The 15,780-nt window shown below is 38.6% G+C and overlaps 1 protein-coding gene across 2 annotated transcripts; it reads left to right on the top strand.

The window, feature by feature from the left end:
• The first annotated feature begins 463 nt into the window (after positions 1-463).
• Positions 464-8,703, top strand: lrrc28 (leucine rich repeat containing 28). Of its 2 annotated transcripts, XM_055013637.1 has the most exons (11): positions 464-625; positions 785-826; positions 1,199-1,430; positions 1,648-1,688; positions 1,996-2,033; positions 2,139-2,276; positions 4,037-4,243; positions 4,328-4,430; positions 5,770-5,954; positions 7,152-7,311; positions 7,435-8,703. In XM_055013637.1, exons 3-11 carry the CDS (start codon positions 1,263-1,265, stop codon positions 7,502-7,504), a joined length of 1,110 nt encoding a protein of 369 aa, XP_054869612.1. In that variant the 5' UTR covers positions 464-625; positions 785-826; positions 1,199-1,262; the 3' UTR covers positions 7,505-8,703. The 2 variants fall into 2 exon arrangements, with proteins under 2 accessions (XP_054869612.1, XP_023153108.2); XM_023297340.3 differs by lacking the exon at positions 785-826.
• The last annotated feature ends 7,077 nt before the right edge of the window (positions 8,704-15,780 follow it).

The following is a 15,780-nucleotide window of genomic DNA, read 5'->3' as shown; positions in this document are numbered from 1 at the left end:
ACATCATTTGTGCTATATTTGAACTATACTTATATTTCAGCTACACCTAAAAAGGTGGAAAAGTTCAAAAGACTTCATCGTTTCTCATAGAATTATTTTAACAAATGATGTGAAATCTATTTCTGAAGCGTTAATATATGAGCAACGCTTTATTGTGATTCCTGTACAATGCACATTGTAAATAAAATATCCCTATGCTTTGTATTTAAAATGTTAATACTCAAAATTATCAATAACTACAGCTGCCAGATAAATGTAAAACAGATAATATTTCTCCCTGAAAAGAAGAGTCAAAGCTGCATGAAAGTAATATCAAAGTGAAGAGGCTAAAACAATAACTACTGCATAAAGTATATTGTACATATGATGTAGTTTAATGGTGTACCAGCAGATGGCAGCAAAACATCTTCAGGATCATATCTACCGTGAATAGGGAAAGAGAAGAAGAAGTAGCTCGGCTACCTTTGACCGGAAGGGGACAGTGACGTCTTACGTTGGTTACGGCAGCAAACTGTTAGCAGCTATTTACTAGCTAGTTTACTTTGTCAAACAAACATTTCGCAATAGGCTGACCATGGGTATATGTGGGAGTTAAGGTAGAATAAAATGGTCCTGCACAACTAAGGTAAATAACTGTTTTTGTTGTTATTGAACGTAACGTGCTAATAGCAACCAGTTAGCTATCATGCTAATGGTTGAAAACAACACTGACAGGCTTGTGAGATGCTAAGCTAACTGAAGTGTGTTTTTTTTTTTTTTTTTTTGTCGCGTATTGCTTCTGCAGCGTCCCCGCACTGTCACAGTCATACCTGCGAACAACCTCTTGGTATTGGCGTTTTTATTGTTTTTTTATTTGCTTGTTTATAAATCCATACCGAGCGATAAACACATAGCAGCAAGCCATTTGAATGCGATTTCTAAACTAGCTACTATCACTTACAGAAATATAATTGGACAGTTAAACAAAAATACATATTAGAGTTAATATCCAAATTTGCACTACACACGGTCGTGTCGCTTAGTATTTCTAAAATTGTAAATGAGCTAAGAGATACCTGTCCTGTGTATTCCTGTGCACTATAAATTGTAATTATATATGTGCAGTGGATTAATACATGCTGGTCTCTTCTCAGTTGTAAAGATGAAATAAACACTGCTGTCTTCTAATGTCTCTGTTCTTCTGTGTTTTGGGAAACAGTAATGCCATAGAGAAAGAAGCTACTGCCAATCTCCTCCACCAGGGAGGAGAGGTCTCCCCAGAAATGGCAACTGAACTTCATGAGACCATATTTATGGCCAAGCAGGAGCGCCACAAAAACCTGTTTCTTAACTACAAGAACCTAAATATTTTCCCTGTAGAGCTGCTCAAAGATGAAGGCCTGCAGTTTCTGGAGAGACTGTACATGAAGAGGAACTCCCTCACTACACTGGTATTCATGCAGTGCTTTCTGACTTTGCCATGTCAGATACCAGTTATACAGTTTGTTTTCTGTGCAATTTTAAAGTCTTACCAGAGCATGGCTGAAGACATTTTTTTTCAAATCTTAGCTGGTTTGTTAGTTGTACTTAAAAGACAGTGGTGCAATTTCATAAGTTTATTTCCTGTGAGATGTCTGAGTATTTCTGCTTTTGCTTTGTCTTCATCAGCCTGACAATCTCGCTCAGAAGCTACCAAATCTAATTGAATTGTAAGTATTCTGTTAAGCTGTTTTTTCTATAAATAATTTTAATATCACTTAGCATTTAATTGCTATTTGAGAGCAAGTCGTTTTTAAATTGCCATAACAATGTGCTTGTGTGTTTTGTGACTCTTTTTGGCTGGTATACTAGGAAAGCTGGTTGGTGAAGTTTATTTAAGCTCTGTCTGTCACAGGTCGATATATTTGCATCAACTAACACCAGAAACTCACTGTCATTATTATTACATTAGCTAATGAGCTGTCACATAGGTTGGCCTTTTCTTAAAAATAACATGTATTTTATTTACTCTCTAAGGTATTTGCACTCAAACAACATAGTAATTATTCCTGAAGGTATGTCCTCTTTTGTGTCCTAATAGTGTGCCACTGTTTATTAGAGGTTAGCTATGCATTGTTCATGTCTTTGAACATAAATATGGTGACTGCTTTGATTCCCAGCTATCGGAAACCTGGCCAGGTTGCAGTCGTTAGACTTGAGCAATAACGCCCTTCAGCTTCTGTGTCCAGAAATTGGACGACTGAGGTCTCTTCGGCACCTGAGACTTTCCAATAACCAGCTGAAATGCCTTCCTCCAGGTAAAACACAGCAACTGCCTATCTTGTTTTCAATCTTCCTTTAGGAATCATTTTTAGTTCAAGGTATTCTGCCAGTCCAATTATAAACAAGCATGTTTAATAACTGTACAGTTAAAATGTCATACTGTTTCTTCAGGACTATGCTGTAAAAACCAGTGCTGTCATACATGTAGACATCAAGACAAGAACACACTTTTAAAGTATATGGCTGCATCAAAACCTGAGTAAAGACCTAAGTTTCACTAATTATAGTTCATACTAATAGAAAAGTGAGATAAAACAAGAGCTATATAAACCGAGAGCACCATTGTGTGTAGGTTTGTTGTTCCTCACTTTAGTAATTGCTGCATGAGAACAGTTTTAAACTTCATGCACAGCCTAAAGTCTCTTGTAACTTGTACTTTTAACATTTTCCCCTGGGATTCTTGCCAGTAACAGTTTATTTATATTTGTGAGAATATAGAGTGAATTGAGTTGTAAGTACTTTGTTTGCCAGCAGATGGCAACAGGTCTCACAGGTGTTATTCTGGGCCTGTCAACAACACAGATTATGCAGGAAACCATAATAACTATAATTCATATCTAAAGCTGAAGTCCAGTTGATGCAGATCTATTTCTTATCATTTTGATGAGTAACAAACACAATTATTGCCCAACCTCACTTTATGGTTTTAATGTTATGTTATCTTTTGCTGTTTCATCCTCAGTGAATTTTGAAAATATTTTGAAAATACTCCTGATATGTCAGCAGTATTTGTTGTGTACAACAGTCAGAGATGTCTCTGCTAACTGAGGCTCTGCATTGTCTTAGTTTATCTTTAGTAACAGTACTAGATGTACAAGGACTGTTTCATAACTTAAACAGTTCTGTTTGCAGCATTCAGAACCACTGGATGTCAGTAGAGCACCAGGATCTCAGATCAAAATAAATCGACATGCCGACCACACCTCCCCCCTTCCTTCTTGCTTGTTTACAACAACAAACAAATAAATAATCCAGCCACGACCATTAGCCCATGCTTGCATTGTAAAATTCATTGAGGGACCTGCGGAACTGGAAACTCTTAATGAGCTGAAGTTAAATGCGTGCACATAAATTAGGTAAATAACGTAAATTTGATACCTGTGATATTTCTCCACTGTATGTTTACATGGCAGACAGTTGTTTGCTGCTATATTTATATTTACAGTCTTGTATAGAGAACCTTTAAAGCCCAGTTTAGACAAGTTGCAACAACCAGCTTTTCACGTATCCCCAGGTGACAGAACTGTCTTCTTCACTGTGAGTCAGTGTTTGCGTAATAGGAAAGGTACAGATGGCAATGAGAAATATACCGGTTCCAGGCTAAGTATGAAAGTGCACTTTCTTGGTTCTGGACTTTTCATAAATGTCATGAAAACATAAAAATCATGTGACATGAACAATATTTTTGTGAAATTAAAGAATGTAGTCAGCCATGTAAGCAAAAGTCTGTCAAGTGCAATGTATGCAAAACATTTTCATTGTTTGCACCAATGCTTCTTAGATTTACAGGACTGTGTGTGGGTGTTAAATTATTTTTCCCCATCCTCCTTTTGCATTACACTGAAGATTGGCAGTCGTGTTCTCCCAGTTGTCAAGTTGTAAAATTCCAAATTGCGCCTTCACGGCAACTTTCACTTGGTGAAGTTTTGTGCCGCTTTATCTTGTTTTTTGAAATGGTAGACGTGATTTGGCATGACTTGTTTCCGTTTCTTTTGTTTGTCTTGTCTCCTTGCAGAGATCGGTGATCTTCATGACCTGGAGACTCTCGACGTGTCAATGAATCAGCTGATGTCTTTACCAGATCGGCTGCACCGCTGTCTCTCCCTACAGAATCTAACAGTGGACCACAACCTACTGAGTCACGTTCCCCGACACCTCTGCTGGCTCCACCGTCTCAACCAGCTATCTATGGCCGCTAACCGGCTGACATTTCTACCACTTGGTGTGTATATTCCCTTATCTGGGAGTTGCCATAGTGATGTAGATACAGCAAGCGAGGTAGTGTTAATATCTGCATGTATTTCAGATCTGGGCAGATCACGGGAGCTGCAGTTCGTGTTTGTTGACAACAATGTGGACCTAAAAGGCCTCCCCTCCTACTTGTACAACAAGGTCATCGGCTGCAGCGGGTAATACACTTTTTCAAACAGCTAACCAGATATTGGTTAGGACAGGTGAAGTAGTTGAGCTGCTTTGAGCAGTATTAGTTAGAAAAGTGAAAAATGATTACAACTATATGAAGTTACTTATTAGATAAGCAGCAATTGTGGGGTGTAACGTTGCATCTAGGGGTGTTCAAAACATGACATGAAAAAAGCACCTCCTCCCAAGCACTAAGCAGCTACAGAGAGATTACTGAAAATGTGGCAGTTAAAGTATTTCCTACTAGGAAAAAAAATACATGAAGCGACCTCAATAACTAACATCTAGAGATGAAAACAGTGTTAATGTAGATTGGCAGTTAGCCTTATTCCCTCTAGAGGAAACAAAAGCCTAAGCATGGCAAAGGTTATTTGTGAACACTGGGTGACTGTAAATGTGGCTGGTTGGGAGAGGAGGGAAATGAGTGTTACCCTCTGCACAGTGTTGGTGCCACCATACCTACACCTTGCGTATGTTGTTGGCAAGAAACATGCAACACCTCCTGCAAAATACAGGCCAGGTTTCTAAGCTATGACTCTTAGTTTGTGCCCCCTAAGTTTAAATAATTACAGTTTGATGTTTTGTTTTATCCATTATGTTTTGTGTACAAGCTGCATGTTGTTGATACGCTCGTTTAGTCATGTTTTTCTATTACTAGAGACAATAGCAAATTACAATGCATATATCTTTGAATGTTTTAATGCTGGCACTTTATTGGTGTTATTCCATTCTGGTAATAGTGTTTGCATTTCTTTGCAGAGCGCTGCCTGTTTCCAGCTTTCACAGAGTATTGTTCCATCTCATTTGATATGTTAGTGGTAAACACTGTTGCTGTCCCATGTCTGAGCAAAACCATGTGGGGAGTCCAGTCACTTTTGGTTTGGGGAGGGGGCTTCGTACTGCTTCATTTGGGAGGAAAAGGCGTACCCCATTAAACATGAAGGCACTGTTGACCAATCAGTAATAAACCCACCACAAGTCCCCATTGCTAGCTCCACACCCAATGTCCATACACATTCTCAGCCTGGTTGTACTATTACTTCAACTGTAGGAGCTGCAGTGGACAGATTAATACATATTATGTGTTTTTCTTCTTCATTTGTAATTGTCAGAATAAATGGAGATCGCCTCCAAGAGATACAATGTGAGACGAAATCCTTTTCATAACATAACAAAAAAGCCCACCAGTTATATTTAATATTACTGTGCCACAAGGCATAGTGAAAAAATTCTGGTGCCCCTAAATGAAAAAGTTGGGCGCAGCAGTGCAACTAATGGAAAAAGGTTGGTCTGAAGCCCTGGTTTGTGTGTGTTGCTCTTGTGCAGGTGTGGTGTATCATCTCACTCACTGGAGAGTGACCTGGGTGAAGTACTGGGTGAGGCGTTGAGTGAGGCCTTGGTTGGGCTGCCGGCTGAAGTAAAGGTGGTGGCCTCAGAGACGGATAACGTGGTTCCCCTGGAGGAGCTGGCTATGAGGAATCTGCACCGCATCTACCACCACCGCCCCATAGGTTAGAGGATGGTACCTGCATTTTACTTTGTTGGCATTTTGACTATGTTATGCAGCACAAAATATGTTTTTGAGTCCTCTCTATTTCTAGCCATGGTTGGGCTGTATTAAAAGAAGTGCAGCAACATACACTCACTGTCCACTTTATTAGGTACACCTTGCTAGTAAAAGGCTGGACCCCCTTTCACCTTCAGAACTGCCTTAATTCTTCATGGCATACTTTCAACAAGCTGCTGGAAACATTCGTCACAGATTTTAGTCCATATTGACATGATAGCATCACACAGTTGCTGCAGGTTTGTCAGCTGCACATCCATGATGTCAATCTTCCGTTCCACCACATCCCAAAGGTGCTCTATTGGATTGAGATCTGGTGACTGTGGAGGCCGTTGGGGTACAGTGAACTCATTGTCATGTTCAAGAAATGATGATTTGAGCTTTGTGACATGGTGCATTATCCTGCTGGAAGTAGCCATCAGAAGATGGTCCACTGTGGTCATAAAGGGATGGACATGGTTAGCAACAATACTCAGGTAGACTGTGGTGTTTAGACCATGCTCAGTTGGTACTAAGGGGCCCATCTTCTTCAAGGTTCAATGTGTTGTGTGTCCATAGATGGTATTCTGCATTTCTTGGTTGTAACAAGTGGTTATTTAAGTTACTGTTGCCTTTCTATCATCTCCAACCAGTCTGCCCATTCTCCTCTGACTTTTAACATCAACAAGGCATTTTGGTCCACACAACTGCTGCTCACTGGATATTTTCTCTTTTGTTGGACCATCTCTGTAAACCCCAGATATAGTTGTGTGTGAAAATCCCAGTAGATCAGCAGTTTCTGAAATACTCAGAACAACCATGCCACGTTCAAAGTCACTTAAATCCCCTTCCTTCCCCATTCTGATGCTCATTTTGAGCTTCAGCAAGTTGTCTTGACCACGTCTACATGCCTAAATGCACTGAGTTGCAGACATGTGATTGACTGATTAGCTATTTGTGTTCACAAACAATTGAACAGGTGTACCTAGTAAAGTGGCCGGTGAGTGTATTTTACAATGAAAAATGAGTCAACAGTAGGGAAACAATGTAATAGGTGCAGAAAATGCCTGAAAAGTGGTAGGATTCATAATGTTAATAATCAAATAATTAAAATATTTGACTGCATAGATTTTAATTTACTTGATGTTCTGTTATGTTTTAGACCTCAACCTGCTGCCCCCCATCACCCTCCCAAAGAGCCTCCTCGACCTGCTGCAGTTCCCACTTGGTCACTGTCACCGTTGCAGTCAAGCCATGTTCACTACCATCTATCCAAAACTCTTCCCCCTCCGCGACACCGCCCTAGCAGGAGTGCATCGCAGGTCAGAACAAACACACCTTGTCCTGTTCCTGCTACAGAACAACTATACCTTCTATGCTTATTCATTGCTCTCAGCCAAACGTAAATACTTACATTCCCTCTGACTGTTCTCTTTCCGCTTCAGGACAACTGTGAGTTTTGTGGCCTATTGCTGCTCCAGTCACTGCCTTCGGACCTTTGACCTCCAAGGTTGAAATCATTTCCTTCCCACTGTCCATCTCCATTCATGATCTGTTGATTGGTTTCCAGAGGGCGATACACATCGTCGTGTCAAATGGCCGTGAGCAGCTGATCCTGAAGGTCTGTGAGTGTCAGTGCAGGAGCTCTGTGCTTGATTACAATACAAAGGACCACACAGAAGCAGCCTGGCCGGATGTTTGTTAGGTCAGATGATGGACACAGCTCATTAGGCAACATTTCAACACTTTGGGCAAAGACTCAAAACTTAGAAGATGTTCCAAAGCCCAGCTGACTGGGAGCATAATATTCTGTGTAAATATGGGGGTGGGGATGAGGGAGGGTCAAATTTAAGACTGTTATGTGTGAACAGTGCACCACAGAGCTCATTCCGCTAGATCTGTCTAGAAACAGCAGTATTACAACTGAGCTAACTACTCACCCCCTACTAACAGATGGGCACTTTTTAGAAAAAAAACAACACTTTTTTGATTTTGTGGAATGAATTATTTTTTCACAGAAGTTTTTTGCAGCAAACACGTCCCCATTGATTGTGAAGTCATTTTTGAGGGATTAACATTTGTAGTATGTTTTGTTTGAATACTGAAGAATATTTGAAGGGTAATAATATAAAAGAATGTATCTGTTTGATACGTGTTATTTTCAGGAGTATGTGTACAAAGTTGTTACATGAACTCACCAACAGAAGCCAAATGCTTAGGTCTCACAGGACAACAGATACAGTAGAAGCTGGAAATGGAAAATGTACATTTGGAAAAAGATAAATGTAAACACAACACACTGCATGAGTTCAGATTCATGATGGCGTTCTATAGGGTTTATAAAGTCAAAGCTCTGCTCAATAAAATGAACCAACAGGTGGTCAGAGGTTCTATTATCAGTCATATTGCAGGGTAGGTTTTAGCATTTAAGTTGTGACTGGGTTTGGAATAGCATTTCATATATTAACATGTTGAAAACTACCTGTCTTTACAAGCATTAAAATACCACACTTGATTAGATTTAATATCCACAAATGTTCTTAGTTTGAATTCAGTTTAATCATTGTCTGAAGAAAGAGTTTTGAACATTTCAGAGTCACTGTGATTCTCTTGTTGAACTGACGCTTGTGTGTTAATGTTTGTTTTCGCTGTACAGTTCTAATTTATCTTTTGATTGTGGTGCATTTTGACAGTAAATGTTGACTAATGTTTGACATGAATGAATTTGTAACTTTCACCAAAGAGAGTTCGTCAGTGGACACACTAAAACAAACGTAGCAGTTGCATTCATCCAAAATTGGAGTCTGCATGTGAAACACAACAATGTAAAACACATGAGATTTTAATATAAATACACTGAGGTGTTGTTTGAGCATTTATTGGTTCTTCATGTCCTCTGTGTACGCTCTGATCACTCCATGCCAACTTAACCAACCCCTTTCATTCATATCAGGGATTTTCGGGAAAAAATTTGTGTGCAGTTTTGCAAAATCCTGAAGCTGAAACCAAAATACTTTCTTAGCTGTGAGTTTTAAGTTTTGCCCTTTTGGCTAAAAGTTATAATTTTTTAGAGTTATTCTAAACCTTGTGTCACTGATTTTTCATGGTTTGGGTTGAAATTTGTCCTGAACACCCTCAAATTTTAATTTAAAAAATATATCTTTACTAGTTTTCACTTTCTTGTAACAGGTTTTTTATTCTGTATTAGTACTGTTTCGTCACATCTTGGAAGTGCTTTTTGTGGTACATAAAAATTAACTGCCACAGATCTTGCTAAAGAGAGCTTTCCAGTATTTTGAATGTTTGTTAATTTTTAAAAATTGCTTCAAATTTTACGTTGAAATTCTTCAGATTAATTGCAGATATATAAAAAGTTGAAAGAGATCATATTACTCCATTTATTAATTTCTAAAAAAAATAGCTTATACTTTTAATAAGTGTAATATTACATTTAGAAGTTTTATTTAGCTATGTATTTCTACTATGTTGAATTTAAGGTTGTTGTTTTTATCGGTGTGTGATATCTAAACACACTGACTACGTTAACAGTTCTGCTGTACTTTTACAGAGCTTTTCAGTTTTTGTTGAAATTGTCATAAATGTGAGAACTCTACTTAATGCTATTTATTTTGATCATAGTGATTGGTGGTTAATATTCATTGCTGATAGAAAGAAAAAGATGTTACATCACTCCATTTAATAATTTTCGGAACATGGTTGTTTCTTACACATGCAGCAAATATGCCTTAAGCTTTTTGTGGATTTTCAGCAGAAATTTCAAGTGCCATGAACTTCATTGCACAAAATCAGTGACATGAACTTAGATCTTTAGGTGAGTTGGCATGAAATCACCCATTTCAGAGCACAGAATGTATATATTTTTACATAACCACACCTTCACCTCCTTCTTCTGGCACTCACTGACGTGTAGTGTCAGTAGGTCAGGACAGTCGAGCTCACTGGCTTCCTGTACTGTGGGATCCAGTCCTAATAAACATCCTGCCAACAGGAAGGTCTTGTGCCAGACAGCCCTGAGCCAAACTTCCCAGAGGACACTGCCTTTTTTTCCTTAAATTCCTCTGAGGTGTTTCTGGAGTAAATACAGGAGAAACACTTGTGTAGCCTACCGCCTTTTATGCTTCTTATTTTGTTCACCATCACGAGCAGTTGCTTGAGATACAAGATGAGTCATCCAAAAACAAAGGAAGGGTTCATCTTTTGTTGTGCTTTTAAAAATAACAACAGAGGGATGTGGAGCACAAAGCTGAGCGGCTCTTTTACCTGGATCGATGGTACGTTCAGACAAATGTGAGACCATGATCCTCTCTGGCTGGTGCTGCAGCTCCCTGCCCTCCCTCTGGGACTATCGCTGCTCTGCTGACTGCACATGTGAAACAACACACAGCCGTGCTGCATGTTCACACCTACAGGAGAAAAGCAGGATGAAAGCGTTTATAAACAAAAGTCTGCACCCAAAATGAAAGCTGGACACATGGAAGAAACAAACTTAACAGCTCGTATTATCCAGACACGGTCACATATTGTTTAGCAGGTAGCGATATAAGCCGACCATGTGAGGACGCCAGAAACACCGAGTTTAGGTGGAACACTTGATTCTTCATTTAAAATCACAACACATGGACTAAATTAAAAAGTCAGAGGAGAAGACAAAGATATAGAAAGATGGATTTTAGTGGAGTTTTTTCTATTCAGAGTCGAGCTGATGTGTAAGCATGAGAAATGTTACCACATGACGCTTTAGAGCAGCTGTTCCCTGATTCAATAGATTGTGAACCTTCGTCACAGGTTACAGATAGAAGCTGTGAGCAGTTCAATCAACGAAAATGACATTATTCCACAGATTTTAGAGGACTGACAAGGTACACCGATCTAGTAATTAACATGAAAAGTTAGAGAAAATTCACCCTTTAACTCAGGAGAACCACAGAATCTCTTTTAAACAAAGCAATTCCATAGTCCTCTTACTAATTCACACGAGTTTCTCTACCAGTGCAGACCGCTATATGTAAAAAAAAAAAAAAAATATATCATTTTAAAGGGATAGTTCTGTTTCTTTTAAGTGAGATTTATGAGGTACGTATTCATTTTCTACTGACTGCTGATGAAGGTCAGAATGTCGTCAGTTTGGTGAATCAGGAGTACCAGCAGGAAGCAAAGCAGTCTCCAGCTGTGGACGACGTCAGCAGCAAAACATGTTTCATCTAAAAATGGGCCAGAAACATATATGTACATATATCTTTGAATAAATGCTACATTTAGAAGGTCTTTATGTATTTACCTTACCATCAGACAGCCATTTTCAACAGTGAACTGAGGCTTTTATATTTATTAATTTACATTCTATTCATTATTTATGTGCTCTTCAAAGCCACCAGGCCATGGACTATGTATGAGGATGACCAAACCGTCTGTGACGTCACCCAAAGATTTCCTGAGCAGCATTTTTGAGGTTCAGTGTGGTGACTCCAACCGTCGCCATCTTGGAACTGCCTGTCTCCTCATCACCAGCCGCTAATCCAAAAAGTTCAAACATCTGTCCTGGATGTCACCCAAAATCAGCAACACCCTTCGATGTGTATAACTTTAGGTCTTAACACATTTTTGAAATTTTATTTAAAACTTCACCCCTTTAACAGTTATCATGATTGGGGAAACAAGCTATAGAGACCAGAACAGTCTTTTGTACCAGGCTGTAAACGTTTTCAAAACTGTGCACATATCTGCTGTAAAGTTGAGCATTTTAACGTGGAGGTCTAAATTTCGGGATGTTCATAATGTTCTGTAAAACTGAAACACTAAAACAAAGGGAACTATTTGGAGTTGTGGTTATTTATGCTGTGATTTTACTGGTGAAGCCCACTTGAGATCAAACTGAGCTGAATGTGGCCCCTGAACTAAAATGAATTGGACACTCCAGGTCTATGATCTCAGATGGACATTCAAGGAACTGCAGTTTTTGTTTGCTTCATTTTTCAGCACCAGAGGTTGCTGCTGGCACCAGAATCTGTTGATGAAAGCAGTCGTTTTACTTTGAAGATGCTACCTCGATCAATTACTTTGCGTGCGCTGTTATGTGACTTTTGTGTTTGAAAGAGTTATAAAACTATGTTGAAGCAACGAAGTCACACAACCGAGCATCAACTCTCCTGCTCTGCAAAGTAAAATTACTGCTTTTGTGTGACTCTTAGGAGAGAATTCTGCTTTAGTTTCCAGTCAGAAAGGGCTACATGATGTCAGCGAGGATCTTTTAAATAATGGTGCACAATCAAACTGATAATGACTTGCTTTAAGCTGGACCTTTTTTTTTTTTTTTTTTTTTTAAACAGTAGATAAAACCTATTTTGCTCCTCATCCTGTCCATATCAGAACACTGCTGAGCTTCATTACAGGTCAATTCTTTTTATTGTCCCTGTTAGCATTAAAACAGATCAAGCAACAAGTGACTTTATTGTTGTTCTGTCTACTGTTGATAACAGACTGTGAATAAATATAAGACAAATTTTTACTTTTGATCACCTGGTTCTGTCTCCACAGCCCTATTGCTTTTGATTTTTTGCAAGTTATTTTCCCATTTCTGATTATATATTCAGTGAGGATTTTACCAAGAACATGTTGCATTTTTTTTATTCATGTGATGAAACCTAAAAAATGACAGATGTATTTAAAAGGGTCTTGTTGAACCTTTTATGTGCTCATAACTAACAGTTAACCCATCGCAGTTGCACCATCTGTAACCGATAAAAGAAATCGCTTGCAAATGAATGTGTTTTTACTGGATGTACTGTGCTGTGCATAAATTTGCACTCCGAGTCATCCTGAAAAGCACAAACATCAGAGGAGACAAATCAGTCGTGCTTCAGTCAATGCCAGCACGGTGAGAGTCATTGTGCTGCCACTGATTGCTATTGGATCATCAGCCGGGAAGGAGGTCTTTAATAGTTTCTTCAATGAGCTCGTTGCCCCACGAGGAAGGAACCAATCCATCACCTGCTGGGATGAGATCTGATGTTAATCTGATGTCTCATGAGGTCCGAACTGGATGTTCTGCTGTGAAAAAAAAGGTGTCTGTGAATTGTTTCTGTGGAGGAAATGATGAAGACAGCAGACGTAAAGAGAAGAGCAGCACTGATGAAACATCGTCATTCGGATGTGTTTAAGTGACAAGTGACAGTGACGTGAGGAGCAGCTTTAGATGGATGGAGCAGAGGAGGAAGATGATATCACCCCCCATACATCACCACTAACCCTTTATTCTTTATTTCTTTACCCAGCATGCCTGTCAGTCTGACACGTGATCTCACCGGAGGAACAGAAATAATCAAGTCCTCTGACCTCCTTTAAACAGGCGGCCTGATCCAAAAATGTTTTTGTGGCATCGTCACATTGTTTTGATGAGATTCCTCTTATGTGAACGTTTTTTTTTTTTTTTTTACAGAAACACTGACTAAAACTTTGCGCAAAAAACATGCTTCAGATGTCTCAAATACTCAAAGGAACAGACTTTATGGCTACATTCCAAAACGCAAAACTTAAAAAACATCTTTGAAGGTGCCACCGTAGAATAACAGTTAGAGGCGACTAAAGTTTCTTCTCCAGGTTTGTGTGGCTGTGAGAGTCTTACAGGAAGCCTCCATGCACTTGCAGCCCTGCCAGCCTTCACACAGGCTCGTTTTGAAGCACAAAAACAACATTAGGTTATTATAAAACATTGCAAGTGTGTCCCCTGCAGCATGTCTTTTTTTTTTTTTTTTTTTTTTTTTAGCTCAGCCTCTCCCAGTGTATTTTTGGTCGTACTCAGTATTCATGTGTTTGATTATGTAAAGTCAAGGACTCCAGGGGCAAACAGCTGTGTGCAGCAAGGAGAATCTCAAAGAGCCTTTCTGTCTGGGGACTGTGCTCACTCATGTACATGCACAGTGTGTGCACGTACACCTGCACACACTGGGGATAGTAGCAGGTTTTATACTATACAGGCTTACATACAGCATTCACTGCGCTGAAAGCTGCATATGGAATGAGTCGATTACTTCCAGATTATAGCTGTTCTTGCAGTAGATTTATTGTTTGTCTTTCTTTTTAGCTATTTTGGGTGTTCACACAGAATTCTCACCAGTAAAGAATTCCCTGCTTTGAGTTTGCATGTATGGAAGCCCATTGCTGCCACACCCAAAAAAGTAAAAACAGATCAGTATCATCTCTTAACATGACAAGTTTGTTACAATAACAAGACATCTCTGTGTTATTACAATATTAACGGTGGGGCAAGTTTAAAAAAAAAAAAAAAAAGATTAATCACGATTAATCACATTTTTGTCATATAGCAATATTTGACACAAAAAGCAAAGTTTTTATGTAAATTAATTTTGGTTGGTGACTGAATCGATGAATAGACACATATGTGAACTTAAACAACAAAAATGTTTATGCTTGAGTTATATTTATCTGCATTTTCCATCTATCTACTACATTCACAGATTACTGCAATTATAGCAATTATATTCAACATTTTAAGACTTTTTGTAAACTCAAGCACTTTCAATGTCTTGAACAATAGTCTATTATGGGATGGCTACACTGTCCGGTACCAGGACTGTCGTAGCTAACATTAGCTCTGACGCTAACAGCAACATGTTTTGCATTGAGGTGATGCCGTCAGCTTGAAGTGCTGTGGTGATCAGAAAACTCTTTGTTGTACAATTTGCACACAACCAGGCTTTTATCCAAGCTGCCATCAGAATTTTTTTTAAAAGAAAACTTTCCGCCCAACTAGCTCAATGTAGTCTTATCTTCCATCACTGTACACCAAACTTTCTTGTGTGCTGACATCACTCCTGTGCATCTTCTTCATGGCTGCCAAACAGATTTTAGGCTTATTACCGCCACCTACTGGGCTGGAGTGTGCACTAGTGTTACCGGTGTGTCAGAAATTAGGGAACTGAGAAAGATGCAATTAAATGCATTATTTTTTTATGTGGTATTTTTTCTAGAATGAATTAATCAAAGTTAATGTGTTCAAGTCCCAGTCCTATACAAAATAAAAACTTATCACACAATATTAGAAACTTTTCTTGTTATAATAATGTAACATTTGTTATAACGTCAAATGATTCATGCTCTAACGTAACAAGTTTTATTGTTATCATAAGAAATTCATATGTAAATGAGGAAATGTATGGAAAACAAACAAACTCGTACTCAATTTGTTTGATTTCTTTTCATGCCTTGTTTTGAATTCACAAAATTTTGTCTCAACATTATCATATTGTAATAAACATTTATGCTATCATAATGTGAATACATTCCATTATAATATGAGAAATCTCCTGCTTTAGCAATAAACCTCTGATGAAATAACATTTTTTTTTTTTTTTTTAGTGTGGCAGCAAAAGTCTTCCATAAAAATCTGAAGAGTTTCACTAAGAGAGCACATAGAAAGTGTAGCTCTGTCAACCTGCTCATCGTTTCAAATACCATCGGTGATCCGTGGTTCAGTCTGTCAACTGGAAATGAGAACTAGTAAGTGAAGGTTGTGTCCCAACAGGTTAGTTTCTGCACACACAAATGTGAGATGTTTAAAAGGATGGAGTGAAGAAAACCACAGATAACTGTACACAGACTGTCTTTCTTGGACTTTCTTTGTTTGTGTGTCATTTTCTTACACTGAATTTTAATGTAGAACACAGATTTTGTTGTCGTCTCTGTTCTAAAAGCAGCCATTTACTTTCACACATTTGTTCTTTTATGCATTTCAACTCCATTAGTGGCAGGTT

Source organism: Amphiprion ocellaris, chromosome 1, assembly GCF_022539595.1.
Source record: "Amphiprion ocellaris isolate individual 3 ecotype Okinawa chromosome 1, ASM2253959v1, whole genome shotgun sequence".
In the NCBI taxonomy this organism is placed as follows: Eukaryota; Metazoa; Chordata; class Actinopteri; family Pomacentridae; genus Amphiprion; species Amphiprion ocellaris.
This window is presented reverse-complemented; position numbering and strand designations above follow the sequence as displayed.